Here is a 13,734-nt window from a genome sequence, read left to right as displayed (position 1 = left end):
TTTAAACATTTATTGATTTACTATACAGTTAATGACAAGAGAAATGTCATTTAAAAAAAAAAATTAAAATAAAAAAATAAAATAACACTGGCGCCAAAAGAAAAATAAAATGCTTGCATATCAAGCAACTTTGCTTTAAGATTCATTGATGCATCTTTTTCCCATTGACAAAACCCTCCCCCCCGCCCCCCATTCCCCCACGGTGGTCTCAGATTGCACCTTTGCTCTGGAAACTCCAAAACAGAACTACATGGAATAGAGCGGCCTCCGAGAGTCGTCTTACGAAGCCCGATGGCCATCGGAGGGAAAACTTTTGGGTACGTGTAGCCATTCTGGAGCCTTGTGTCAAATGGAAAGGTTCTCGAAAAAAAGGAGAAGAGCAAAAGAAACAAGTGCTCTAAAGTTTGGGAACACTTTATTGGATCTTCATAGCTAATGTTTCTATGCAGTCTGTCAAGTCCCACAAGGCATTTTTACAAAACTAGATATATTAACATTTCTCTTCATATACCAAAACGCCTGCTTGACTGAGCAGAAGATGAAGATTGGGTAATCAGAAGGTAATCTTATAGGGTTTTCTTTAACAGTCAAGGACTTCCATTCAATATATACTCTTCACTCGCTCTATGGCACTCTGTTGGGGTTCATTTCATTTGGTTCTATCTACTCAAACTAGTCAAGATTGACCGGGATTGGATTTGCTTTGGCTACTACCCACTGCGCTGGGCCAGCTCTGGCAGACATTGTTGAATTGGACCTAAACAATACTTTAATTGAGACATCGAGCAAGGTATTACACCACTGAAGAATCCTTGGATTCTATAATGGCCGGTCCCAGAGCTCTTATATAATACACCAGAGTACTATATAATTGTTAATTATCTATCGGAAGCTAAGTGTCATTGTAAAGAATCGCCAGCCAACCTCGATGATTCCTCGGTGTGATCTCCACTTGCAGGTCGATGACTCTTTCCCAGTTGGTTTCCACTGGCTCCCGTTTATGGTCTGACCTCTCGTCTACGACATCTTTTCTGCCATACCCGGGAGAGAGCACGTCGCGCCTACCTCTAAGAGTCTAACGGAATTTCCCCTTCTGAGAACAATGCAAAAAAGTACTTTAACAAGGTTTCAAAAGAAACCAAACAATCTCTCCGTTTTATATGGAATCATATTCTTTAAAAATAAAAAGAAGTCTTTTCCTCAAGCTTCAGACCTCAGTCTGAAGGTCAATTATGTCTTGTCCAACAAGGGGTATCGTCGCGCCCGTTTTCTCCCATTCCACAGTCTTTAGTTCTAAGGGAGAAGGGGACACAGGTTCCATGTCCTTTTTAACCCAAGATGGTGGCGACTGAATCTTCCTCATTCCTTCCCATGACCTCTTGCTAGGCGTCTGCTGTTTTTCTATCTGTAAGACATTTTGAAGTTCGGATTAATACATGAAAGGTAGATCAATGGAAACATTACAGAGATGAGCGAATCAATTCTAAACTAATTGAATTCTTTTAGAATTTCCCAAAATTTGGGAAATGTAGCGAAGCCGAGTTTTTGGGAATTCACAAGAATTTACCGGTTGACCGCCATTTTGGTTGGATTAATATGAGGAGTCAAGGGGTAAAAAAACAAAACAATAAAGACTCATACTAGCCCAACCCTTCACCTTTCTCAGTTGACGCAGCTCATGACGTGCATCGAGGCATAGCTGCCACCAGACGCTCTGGCTATGGGAGATGAAGAGACTGGCCTCCTAGGGTAGTAGAGGTCTTGGAAGCCAGTGTAGGACGGTGTGGAGATGTGATGGCAGGGACAGGTGAAAGGCTAGGTGGAAGATTTTTTGGTGGGGTTTTGAATTCCTTCCTGGCTCAAGTGTTTAGTATGCCTTATGGTTGAGATACCTCCGAGCATAATAAATGGCTTTTTAACAGAAATCGAGACTCATTTGACTCACATCAAGTAAATTCAATACAAATTATATTTATGGACCAATTTTGAGAAAATTCGAAATTTTTAGCTGATTCACTCATCTGATACATTGGCTTATCTCTTTATATCATAAACCAGGGCTCTTTATTTTATCAAGTTGAAAAGTCTCTTTCAAGATACAGAAAGGTGACAGTAGGGTCAAACTTTAGGTTGGTTGGTTTGGTTTTGGGCACCAAATATAAGATCTTAATTGTAGCCTCAAAGTGGCCAGGCTATTAGGTCCAGAGGCATCTCCTACAGCAAGCCATGACTATTGGTGATACTGTCACTTGATATTTTACTAGGGGAGGTCACATCTTTCTTTGTAAAAAGTTCTTTGGTGGACATCAATTGACTTATGGTGGATGATCATAAAAAGCATCAACACCACCAGCCGGATCTATGCAAGAAGCAGCAGCAACAAAGGCATCTCAGCCAGCCAACCAGTACCCAACCTGATGAGGAGCAAGAACTCAAAGACAGTTTGACTAATATCCTAAGTCATGTTTTAAGGCTCTTTAATGGGATTTATAGGGTAACTAAGTGCTGGTGGCACTAAAGGAACAGAGTTCTTCCTTATGGAGGAGAGCTAATTCATATACTTTTCCCCAAAAAGTGTTGCCTGAAAAATTCTATACGTCAGCTGGATCTCCATAAGGAACCAGTATCTTTCAAGAAGACCAAGACAACTTTGTATGTAAAGTTTACTTCTCCTGACTTTGCAACTTGTAAGGTTTGCAGATATTATATTTTCCCTTCTTTCCATTGGTCTCTTTTTCTAATATCAACACTAAAAGGTTTCATAAGAAATATGTGTCCTAATTATTAAGCTTTTCCGTGCATTCAGATGCACATGTAGGATAACTTAGTTTCATTCAGCCACCTGAGCCAAGAGACGGGATCGCGCCACTTTAACTTGGTTGCTTTGGAGGATTATCAAGTAAATAAGCTTTTAGCCTGTTATCCTCCGACTGTGTGGTCTGGCATACGATTATGGAAACAGCTGGCACCAGCATTATACATCAGCACTGGTTTTCGGGATGCAGAATTACGGATGCTAAGTGAGCCACGAAATGGATGTCTTATGCAGGTTTCAACAGAACAGAACATTCAAAGATTCATAACAGCCAACATCTCAAAAGATACCTGAAAGATTGAAAAGTTTGGATAGATACTGTTCCATTCACTATATAAAAAGACACATCTGAATGTTTTTCTCAATATCTGACATGAAATCAGAATAAATCTTTCCCGTTTTAAGTCAATTAGGATTATACCATAATGTTTAATATTTGCCAAATGACAGAATAATGAGAGAGAGAGAATGTTTTAAGACATTTTTATTACTTACTGCAAAGTCAAAAGTTTCCATACATGTCATTAGTATTTGGTACCATCGCCCTTACACTGAATGACTTGGGTGAAATGTTTGTGATCTCCTTCCACAAACTTCTCACAATAGTTGGTCAGAATTTGGGCCGATTCTTCCTGACAAAACTGGTGTAACTGATCCAGGTTTGGAGGTCGCTTTGCTCGCAGCCTTTTCAACTTTGCCTATAAATTTTCAATAGGATTGAGATCAGGGCTTTGTGGTGGCCACTCCAAAACATGGACTTTGTTACCATTTTGCCAGTATGCTTCGGGACATTGTCCATTTGGAAGACCCATTGCCGCTCAAGCTTTAACTTCCTGGCTGATGTATTGAGATGTTGCTTCAGTATTGCCACATAATCTTCCTTTCTCATGGTGCCATCTATTTTGTAAAGTGCACCAGTCCCTCCTGCAGCAAAACAACCCCTCAACATGATGCTGCCACCCCCGTGTTTCACAGTTGGGGTGGTGTTTTTAGGCTTCCAAGCTTCTCCCTTTTTCCTCCAATTGTAATGATGGTTATTATGTCCAAAAAGTTAAATTTTAGTTTTATCAGACCACAGGACATGTCTCCAAAAATTAAGGTCTTTGTTCCTGTGTGCATCTGCAAACATTAGTCTGTCTTTTTTATATTTCTTTTGGAGTAATGGCTTCTTCTTGGCAGAGTGGCCCTTCAGCCCATTTTGATACAGTACTCGTTTCACTGTGAATATTGACGCAATCTTACCAGCTTTTGTCCATGGGTTGATATGCACATGTCGGATCAAAGCACATTCATCTCTGGGACACAGAACCCATCTTCCTGAGCGGTATGATGGCTGGACATTCCCATCTTGTTTGTACTTGCGTATAATTGATGAACCAGACTTGTGCAAGTCCACAATTCTCTTCCTGATGTCTTGGCTTATTTCTTTAGACTTTCCCATGATGCTACACAAAGAAGCAGTGTGTTTCAGGTGTGCATTAAAATATATCAACAGGTGTGTATCTAATTAACTCAGATGTTGCCAAATCAGAAGCTTCCAAACACATGACATCATCATATGAGCAGTCCAGAATTGTTTAAAGGCAAAGTAATCTTTTGACTTTGCAGTAAGTAATAAAAATGCCTTATAACATTCTCTCTCTCTCATTATTCTGGCATTTGGCAAATCTTAAAAATGATGGTAATCCTAATTGACCTAAAACGGGAAAGGTTTATTCTGATTTCAAGTCTGATATTGAGAAAAACATCATATGTGTCTTTTTATATAGTGGATGGAAACTTCTGGTTTCAACTGTAAGTTGTCCAACACACAACGTTATGAAAGGAAGTTCTATCTAATATACAGTCGGGGTCAAAAGTTTAGAGACCGACACAGTTGTTTATTTTTTTTACAAAGTTTGCTGCTTTAGTTTTTATAGCGGCAATTTGCATCATCTAGATTGTTATGAAGAGAGATCAGATGAATTGCAAAAAAAAGCAAATTTATTCCTTGCCATGAAAATTAATTAATCACAAAATACTTCATTTCCACTGAATTTCAGTCTTATCACAAAATGTACTGCTTACATAATTTTAGTGATCTTCTCTTTAGCGCAAGAGAAAGTGTTTACTAGGACCAGGCAGCTGGTATCACTCTGTCATGATGATTGAATTATAAGTCTATGTGCTTTAAAAAGGAGCTGGCTCATGATATCCTAGTCTTCTTCTGTTAACTATGGTTACCTCCAAGGATACACAAGCAATCATCATTGCTTTGCATCAAAAAGGTTTACAGGCAAGGACATTGCTGCTTGTAAAACTGCCCCTAAATCAACATTATTATCAGATCATCAAAAAATTCAATTGCTGTGAAGAAGGCTTCAGGGTACCGAAGAAAGTCCAGAAGGTGCTAGGCCCGTCTCCTAAAAAGGACTGAACAACGGGATTGGCTCAACTTCGGTGCAGAGCTTGCTTAGGAATTGCAGCAGGCAGTTCTAAGGGCATCTGCACACACAATGAAATGAAGTTTTTTGGTTCCTGGTCTGGTGTCAATAAGGACAGTAAAGATGACACTTTTCTACAAAAATACCATCAAGTACAAGTGACATTTGGCAGGAAGTACAAGGATTGGACTGCAGAGGACTGGAGTACAGCTATGCTCTTTAGTGAAGCCTCTTTCGACTTTTTGGGGCATCTAGGAGAATGATTGTCTGGAGAAGAAAAGGTGAGCTCTGTCATGAGTCTTGGGTCTGCTGGTAGTAAAGTGTCCTGACACCATTCATGTGTGGGGGCTTTTCATCCATGGAAAGGCTCAGTCACAATTTTGCCTGAAATCATGGCCAGGAATATTGAATGGGATCTAATCATCCTCCAAGACCATCTTCTCCCATCATCCAGGACAATGTGGCGATGACGCTTTTATCCAGCAGTATAGAGAACATCTCACAAGGTAAAAATGAGAACTAAGAAGCTCGGGGAACAAAACATTGCTAGTTTGGTTCCATGGTCAGGAAACTACCCAGATCTCAATTCCAGTGAGAATTTGTGGTCAATGCTTAAAAAGTAGGTGGACAAACAAAAACACAGAAATTGTGAAAACTTTGATCTCTGATGAGACAAGAACGGGCGGTCATCAGCCAGGATCTGCCCCGAAGTCAATATCCAGAAGTCTGGAGAAATAAGGGGCAGCGCTGGAAATAATGAGGCTTTACATAAACTTCATGTATTTCTCAATAAAAGTATAAAACTTACGAAATGCTGATAACTGTGATTCAGTAACCAAAGAAAAGTGCGACTAAAAGATTTAAAAGCCTCGAAGAAGTTAAATGAGAAAACCAAAATTTGTGTCAGTCTCAAAACTTTTGGCCACGACTGTATAATGGATTTTTCTAGTCACCAGAAAAGAAATAGTGGACTTTGGTAAAAGTCACGTGGGAAGGCTTTGATCCTCCTTTCGACACAAAGGACACACTATAGAAGAGATCTCAGCCCGTTTTACCTTCCTACTCCCCTTGGTTGTTTACCACCTCTCGGTTCATATCACAGGTCACAGAATTTTCTGTCGTACCTTACTCTCTGCTGTTGGAGACTCCTTTTCTTTCTCCGAATGTTGGAGCTTTCGGTTTAGGTCTTGGAACATATCTTGGTGGCGTTTTCTGGTATGCATAATTTTCTGCGTAAAAAAAAAAAACAATAAAACAAAACTTAAGATTTATTGTATTTTGTAGAGTTCTAGAGAAGGGTCTCCCCATCCTTATTACTATGGGGAAGTCCCTGAAAAGTGTTTTCAGCCCTGAGGAACCTCTTCTCCAATTCCTAAGGCAACAAACTCAGAAGTTCAAACAATTTACAATTTTATATGTTGGAGAGATCTGTTGACTCCATGTCGATAAAAGCCAATGGCCAAGGCAGAATGTCTTGCTGGTGTCCCTCTTGGCTCCCAGTATCTCCTGAACATTTTCTACCTCTACACCAATCTGGCAACTCCTGTCTTTTGGGAGAGTCTCCAAGCTTGTTCCAGGGGATCTCCACTAAAGATGGACAATGGTCCATCATCCAGTCTGATCCTCTATGGCAGCTTGTCTTCACTTCAGTGTCTAGAGCCTTGACCCAGCATCATGGGTTCTTCTGCTAATTTCTAGGGTCAGCAACATCATGATGTTGCGAGGTCTAAAACGTGCCAGAAGATGATGGGCGCAGAAGTGAAAACCGGATGCCATGGAGCACCAATATGGACAATTGGGGCAAAGCTAATCGAATTGCTCATCTCTTATCTGCAAATATTAATGAGGGCCGAGAGCAGATTCCTGAGGGTTTAAGGAACATTGGTTGGAAATCTGAGCTCTAGATCAACATAGGATAGGTTAGCAGTGTGTTTCAGGTGTGCATTAAAATATATCAACAGGTGTGTATCTAATTAACTCAGATGTTGCCAAATCAGAAGCTTCCAAACACATGACATCATCATATGAACATTTAGATTACTTTGGGGTGACTTCTGGGACCCAACTGATCCCAAAAAAGGGGCTTTGAAATGCTCTGTTGGACACCACTCCATTCATTGCCCGTCTCCATTCTGACAAGCCATTTAAGAGACCAGTGAGGGCCCCAAATCAGACCCCCAGATATAGTCATGTTACCTAACCTGTGGGTACATGATAACTTGCCAAGTTGGGAATAAACCTTAAGGAAAAAGCTACAGTTCCTGTTCATCCCTCCTTTCTATGATCCTATACCTTGTGACAATTTTAATTTAATTTTAATAAGTTTTTGTAGTAATCAAATCCTTTATTGAAGGATAAATTGTGATTTCAGATTTTTAATATAATTTGTTTTACAAATCGGGAATGTAAATTGCATCGCCCATGTACTTCTCCTATTAGCATGACTTTTTGCAACATTTTAGCTGTAGTAATTGCAGTACCAATTTTCACCACAATCATAAACAAATGCTTTCTATAAAAAACAAAACAATGAAACAGCGCCCCCCCCAGGTCTGACACGTACAAGAACCTATTAGGGTCAAAAAGCAAGTCTGACTCATTGGAGGCCTAACCTCATATCATCTCGTATTATAAAACTAACATGAAAGATCAGAATATTTACACCGTATAGGAAAATTAATAAAACACAGGAGGAAAATCGTACCTCAAAGTCTAATTCTGCATACCGGGATTTTCTTCTCTGTGAATGAAGAGAAAATAGAAATTCTGAGTGTGAAGGCATTAATTACAGCAGTCAGTGCTGGGACGCGATGTCTGCAACTGTGACATGGAAATATGAGCTCAGTCAATATCTTCTGCTGATAACATTGATTATATTTACTGTACGGACAAAGCCGGAGAGCAGGAGCGGTATGTGCTGCCGATAACACAGCGCAAGGGAATGTATCACCGATATTATACTACAGGAGGGGGAGGAGGTGAGCTGTGACATCACCTATTGAAAATGGTGGATCCTGTGTTATCTACTGTATATAGAGGTGTTATCAATCATTGTACAGGAGGAGGAGGAGGAGGTGAGCTGTGACATCACCTATTGTGAATGGTGGATCCTGTGTTATCTACTGTATATAGAGGTGTTATCAGTCATTGTACAGGAGGAGGAGGAGGTGAGCTATGACATCACCTATTGTGAATAGTGGATCCTGTGTTATCTACTGTATATAGAGGTGTTATCAATCATTGTACAGGAGGAGGAGGAGGTGAGCTGTGACATCACCTATTGTGAATGGTGGAACCTGTGTTATCTACTGTATATAGAGATGTTATCAGTCATTGTACAGGAGGAGGAGGAGGTGAGCTATGACATCACCTATTGTGAATGGTGGATCCTGTGTTATCTACTGTATATAGAGGTGTTATCAATCATTGTACAGGAGGAGGAGGTGAGCTGTGACATCACCTATTGTGAATGGTGGATCCTGTGTTATCTACTGTATATAGAGATGTTATCAGTCATTGTACAGGAGGAGGAGGAGGTGAGCTATGACATCACCTATTGTGAATGGTGGAACCTGTGTTATCTACTGTATATAGAGATGTTATCAGTCATTGTACAGGAGGAGGAGGAGGTGAGCTATGACATCACCTATTGTGAATGGTGGATCCTGTGTTATCAGCTGTATATAGAGATGTTATCAGTCATACAGGAGGAGGAGGAGATGAGCTGTGACATCACCTATTGTGAATGGTGGATCCTGTGTTATCTACTGTATATAGAGGTGTTATCAGTCATTGTACAGGAGGAGGAGGTGAGCTGTGACATCACTTATTGTGAATGGTGGATCCTGTGTTATCTACTGTATATAGAGATGTTATCAGTCATTGTACAGGAAGAGAAGGTGAGCTGTGACATCACTTATTGTGAATGGTGGATCCTGTGTTATCTACTGTATATAGAGGTGTTATCAGTCATTGTACAGGAGTAGGTAAGCTGTGACATCACTTATTGTGAATGGTGCATCCTGTGTTATCTACTGTATATAGAGGTGTTATCAGTCATTGTACAGGAGGAGGAGGTGAGCTGGGACATCACCTATTGTGAATGGTGGATCCTGTGTTATCTACTGTATATAGAGGTGTTATCAGTCATTGTACAGGAGGAGGAGGAGATGAGCTGTGACATCACCTATTGTGCATGGTGGATCCTGTGTTATCTACTGTATATAGAGGTGTTATCAGTCACTGTACAGGAGTAGGAGGAGGTGAGGTGTGATATCACTTATTGTGAATGGTGGATCCTGTGTTATCTACTGTATATAGGTGTCATCACTCATTGTACAGGAGGAGGAAGAGGTGAGCTGTGACATCACCTATTGTGAATGGTGGATCCTGTGTTATCTACTGTATATAGAGGTGTTATCAGTCATTGTACAGGAGTAGGTGAGCTGTGACATCACCTATTGTGAATGTTGGATCCTGTGTTATCTACTGTATATAGAGGTGTTATCAGTCATTGTACAGGAGGAGGAGGTGAGCTGTAACATCACCTATTGTGAATGTTGGATCCTGTGTTATCTGCCGTATATAGAGGTGTTATCACTCATTGTACAGGAGGAGGAGGAGGTGAGCTGTGACATCACCTATTGTGAATACTGTGTTATCTACTGTATAAAGAGATGTTATCAGTCATTGTACAGGAGGAGGAGGTGAGCTGTGACATCACCTATTGTGAATGGTGGATCCTGTGTTATCTACTGTATATAGAGATATTATCAATCATTATACAGGAGGAGGAGAGCTGTGATATCACCTATTGTGAATGGTGGATCCTGTGTTAGCTACTGTACATAGAGGTGTTATCAGTCATTGTACAGGACGAGGAGGAGGTGAGCTGTGACATCACTTATAGTGAATGGTGGATCCTGTGTTATCTACTGTATATAGAGGTGTTACCAGTCATTGTACAGGACGAGGAGGAGGTGAGCTGTGACATCACCTATTGTGAATGCTGGATCCTGTGTTATCTACTGTATATAGAGGTGTTATCAGTCATTGTACAGGAGGAGGAGGTGAGCTGTGACATCACCTATTGTGAATGGTGGATCCTGTGTTATCTACTGTATATATAGGTGTTACCAGTCATTGTACAGGAGGAGGTGAGCTGTGACATCACCTATTGTGAATGGTGGATCCTGTGTTATCTACTGTATATAGAGGTATTATCAATCATTATACAGGAGGAGGAGAGCTGTGATATCACCTATTGTGAATGGTGGATCCTGTGTTAGCTACTGTACATAGAGGTGTTATCAGTCATTGTACAGGACGAGGAGGAGGTGAGCTGTGACATCACTTATAGTGAATGGTGGATCCTGTGTTATCTACTGTATATAGAGGTGTTACCAGTCATTGTACAGGACGAGGAGGAGGTGAGCTGTGACATCACCTATTGTGAATGCTGGATCCTGTGTTATCTACTGTATATAGAGGTGTTATCAGTCATTGTACAGGAGGAGGAGGTGAGCTGTGACATCACCTATTGTGAATGGTGGATCCTGTGTTATCTACTGTATATATAGGTGTTACCAGTCATTGTACAGGAGGAGGTGAGCTGTGACATCACCTATTGTGAATGGTGGATCCTGTGTTATCTACTGTATATAGAGGTATTATCAATCATTATACAGTAGGAGGAGAGCTGTGATATCACCTATTGTGAATGGTGGATCCTGTGTTAGCTACTGTACATAGAGGTGTTATCAGTCATTGTACAGGACGAGGAGGAGGTGAGCTGTGACATCACTTATAGTGAATGGTGGATCCTGTGTTATCTACTGTATATAGAGGTGTTACCAGTCATTGTACAGGACGAGGAGGAGGTGAGCTGTGACATCACCTATTGTGAATGCTGGATCCTGTGTTATCTACTGTATATAGAGGTGTTATCAGTCATTGTACAGGAGGAGGAGGTGAGCTGTGACATCACCTATTGTGAATGGTGGATCCTGTGTTATCTACTGTATATAGAGGTGTTACCAGTCATTGTACAGGAGGAGGTGAGCTGTAACATCACCTATTGTGAATGGTGGATCCTGTGTTATCTACTGTATATAGAGGTGTTGTGAAAGACTGATAAAGTGCCCCCTTTTGGTTTCAAGCAGGTGAAATTTTGCCAGGTGGAACTTCTTCAGCTCAAAACAAGCACAAGAATATAACCAGGAGTGGGTGAAAAATGCAGAAGTTGTGCACGTTTTTTGACTATATTTTTCTTCTCATTGTTTCACTACTTATTTTGGCTTACAAATACTGATGCAAAATTCTGACCAAATACTGAGTGTGAACATGGCCTAATACTGCAGCTGTGTACAAGAATATAACTACTATAATACTGCTCCTATGTACATTAATATAACTACTATAATACTGCTCCTATGTACAAGACTAACTACTATAATACTGCTCCCTATGTACAAGAATATAACTACTATAATACTACCCCCTATGTACAGGAATATAACTACTATAATACTGCTCCTATGTAAGAGAATATAACTACTATAATACTGCCCCCTATGTACAAGAATATAACTACTATAATACTGCTCCTACGTACAAGAATATAACTACTATAATACTGCCCCCTATGTACAAGAATATAACTACTATAATACTGCTCCTATGTACAAGAATATAACTACTATAATACTGCCCCCTATGTACAAGAATATAACTACTATAATACTACTCCTATGTACAAGAATATAACTACTATAATTCTGCTCCTATGTACAAGAATATAACTACTATAATACTGCCCCCTATGTACAAGAATATAACTACTATAATACTGCTCCTATGTATAAGAATATAACTACTATAATACTGCTCCTATGTAAAAGAATATAACTACTATAATACTGCCCCTATGTACAAGAATACAAGAATATAACCACTATAATACTGCTCCTATGTACAAGACTATAACTACTATAATACTGCTCCTATGTACAAGAATATAACTACTATAATACTGCCCCTATGTACAAGAATATAACTACCATAATACTGCTCCCTATGTACAAGAATATAATTACTATAATACTGCTCCTATGTACAAGAATATAACTAGTATAATACTGCCCCTATGTACAAGAATATAACTACTATAATACTGCTCCTATGTACAAGACTATAACTACTATAATACTGCTCCTATGTACAAGACTATAACTACTATAATACTGCTCCTATGTACAAGAATATAACTGCTATAATACTGCTCCTATGTACAAGAATATAACCACTATAATACTGCCCCTATGTACAAGAATATAACTACTATAATACTGCCCCTATGTACAAGAATATAACTACTATAATACTGCTCCTATGTGCAAGAATATAACTACTATAATAATGCTCCTATGTACAAGAATATAACTACTATAATACTGCCCCTATGTACAAGAATATAACTACTATAATACTGATCCTATGTGCAAGAATATAACTACTATAATACTGCTCCTATGTACAAGAATATAACTACTATAATACTGCCCCTATGTACAAGAATATAACTACTATACTACTGCCCCTATGTACAAGAATATAACTACTATAATATTGCCCCTATGTACAAGAATATAACTACTATAATACTGCTCCTATGTACAAGAATATAACTACTATAATACTGCCCCTGTGTACAAGAATATAACTACTATAATAATGCCCCTATGTACAAGAATTTAACTACTATAATACTGCCCCCTATGTACAAGAATATCACTACTATAATACTGCCCCCTATGTACAAGAATATAACTACTATAATACTGCTCCTATGTACAAGAATATAACTACTATAATACTGCTCCTATGTACAAGAATATAACTACTATAATACTGCCTCCTATGTACAAGAATATAACTACTATAATACTGCCCCCTATGTCCAATAATATAACTACTATAATACTGCTCCTATGTACAAGAATATAACTACTATAATACTGCCCCTATGTACAAGAATATAACTACTATAATACTGCCTCCTATGTACAAGAATATAACTACTATAATACTGCCTCTATGTACAAGAATATAACTACTATAATACTGCCCCTATGTACAAGAATATAACTACTATAATACTGCCCCTATGTACAAGAATATAACTACTATAATACTGCTCCTATGTACAAGAATATAACTGCTATAATACTGCCCCCTATGTACAAGAATATAACTGCTATAATACTGCCCCCTATGTACAAGAATATAACTACTATAAAACTGCCCCCTATGTACAAGAATATAACTACTATAATACTGCTCCTATGTAAAGAATATAACTGCCCCTATGTACAAGAATATAACTACTATAATACTGCTCCTATATACAAGAATCTAACTACTATAATACTGCCCCTATGTACAAGAATATAACTACTATAATACTGCTCCTATATACAAGAATATAACTACTATAAT

The 13,734-nt window shown here is 39.1% G+C and overlaps 1 protein-coding gene across 8 annotated transcripts in view; it reads right to left on the bottom strand.

Moving 5' to 3' along the window:
• Window positions 1–398: 398 nt before the first annotated feature.
• ADGRB1 (adhesion G protein-coupled receptor B1) overlaps window positions 399–13,734 on the bottom strand; it is a 911,276-nt gene continuing 897,940 nt past the window's right edge. For 7 of the 8 annotated variants that reach the window (XM_073679961.1, XM_073679962.1, XM_073679963.1 and 4 more), the window contains 3 exons: window positions 7,943–7,978; window positions 6,363–6,467; window positions 399–1,405 (listed from right to left, as the gene is read on the bottom strand). In XM_073679961.1, the coding sequence (XP_073536062.1) occupies window positions 1,208–1,405; window positions 6,363–6,467; window positions 7,943–7,978 (339 nt within the window). In that variant the 3' untranslated portion in view covers window positions 399–1,207. Of the gene's footprint in view, window positions 1,406–4,038; window positions 4,261–6,362; window positions 6,468–7,942; window positions 7,979–13,734 lie in introns of those variants that run through there. The other variant, XM_073679967.1, reaches the window with a different exon arrangement.

This window comes from Phyllobates terribilis, unplaced genomic scaffold, assembly GCF_046119375.1.
Source record: "Phyllobates terribilis strain yellow unplaced genomic scaffold, ASM4611937v1 Scaffold_4__5_contigs__length_816908805, whole genome shotgun sequence".
Taxonomy (NCBI): Eukaryota; Metazoa; Chordata; class Amphibia; order Anura; family Dendrobatidae; genus Phyllobates; species Phyllobates terribilis.
The sequence above is the reverse complement of the archived record's forward strand: the minus strand, read 5'-3'. Positions and strand labels throughout refer to the sequence as shown.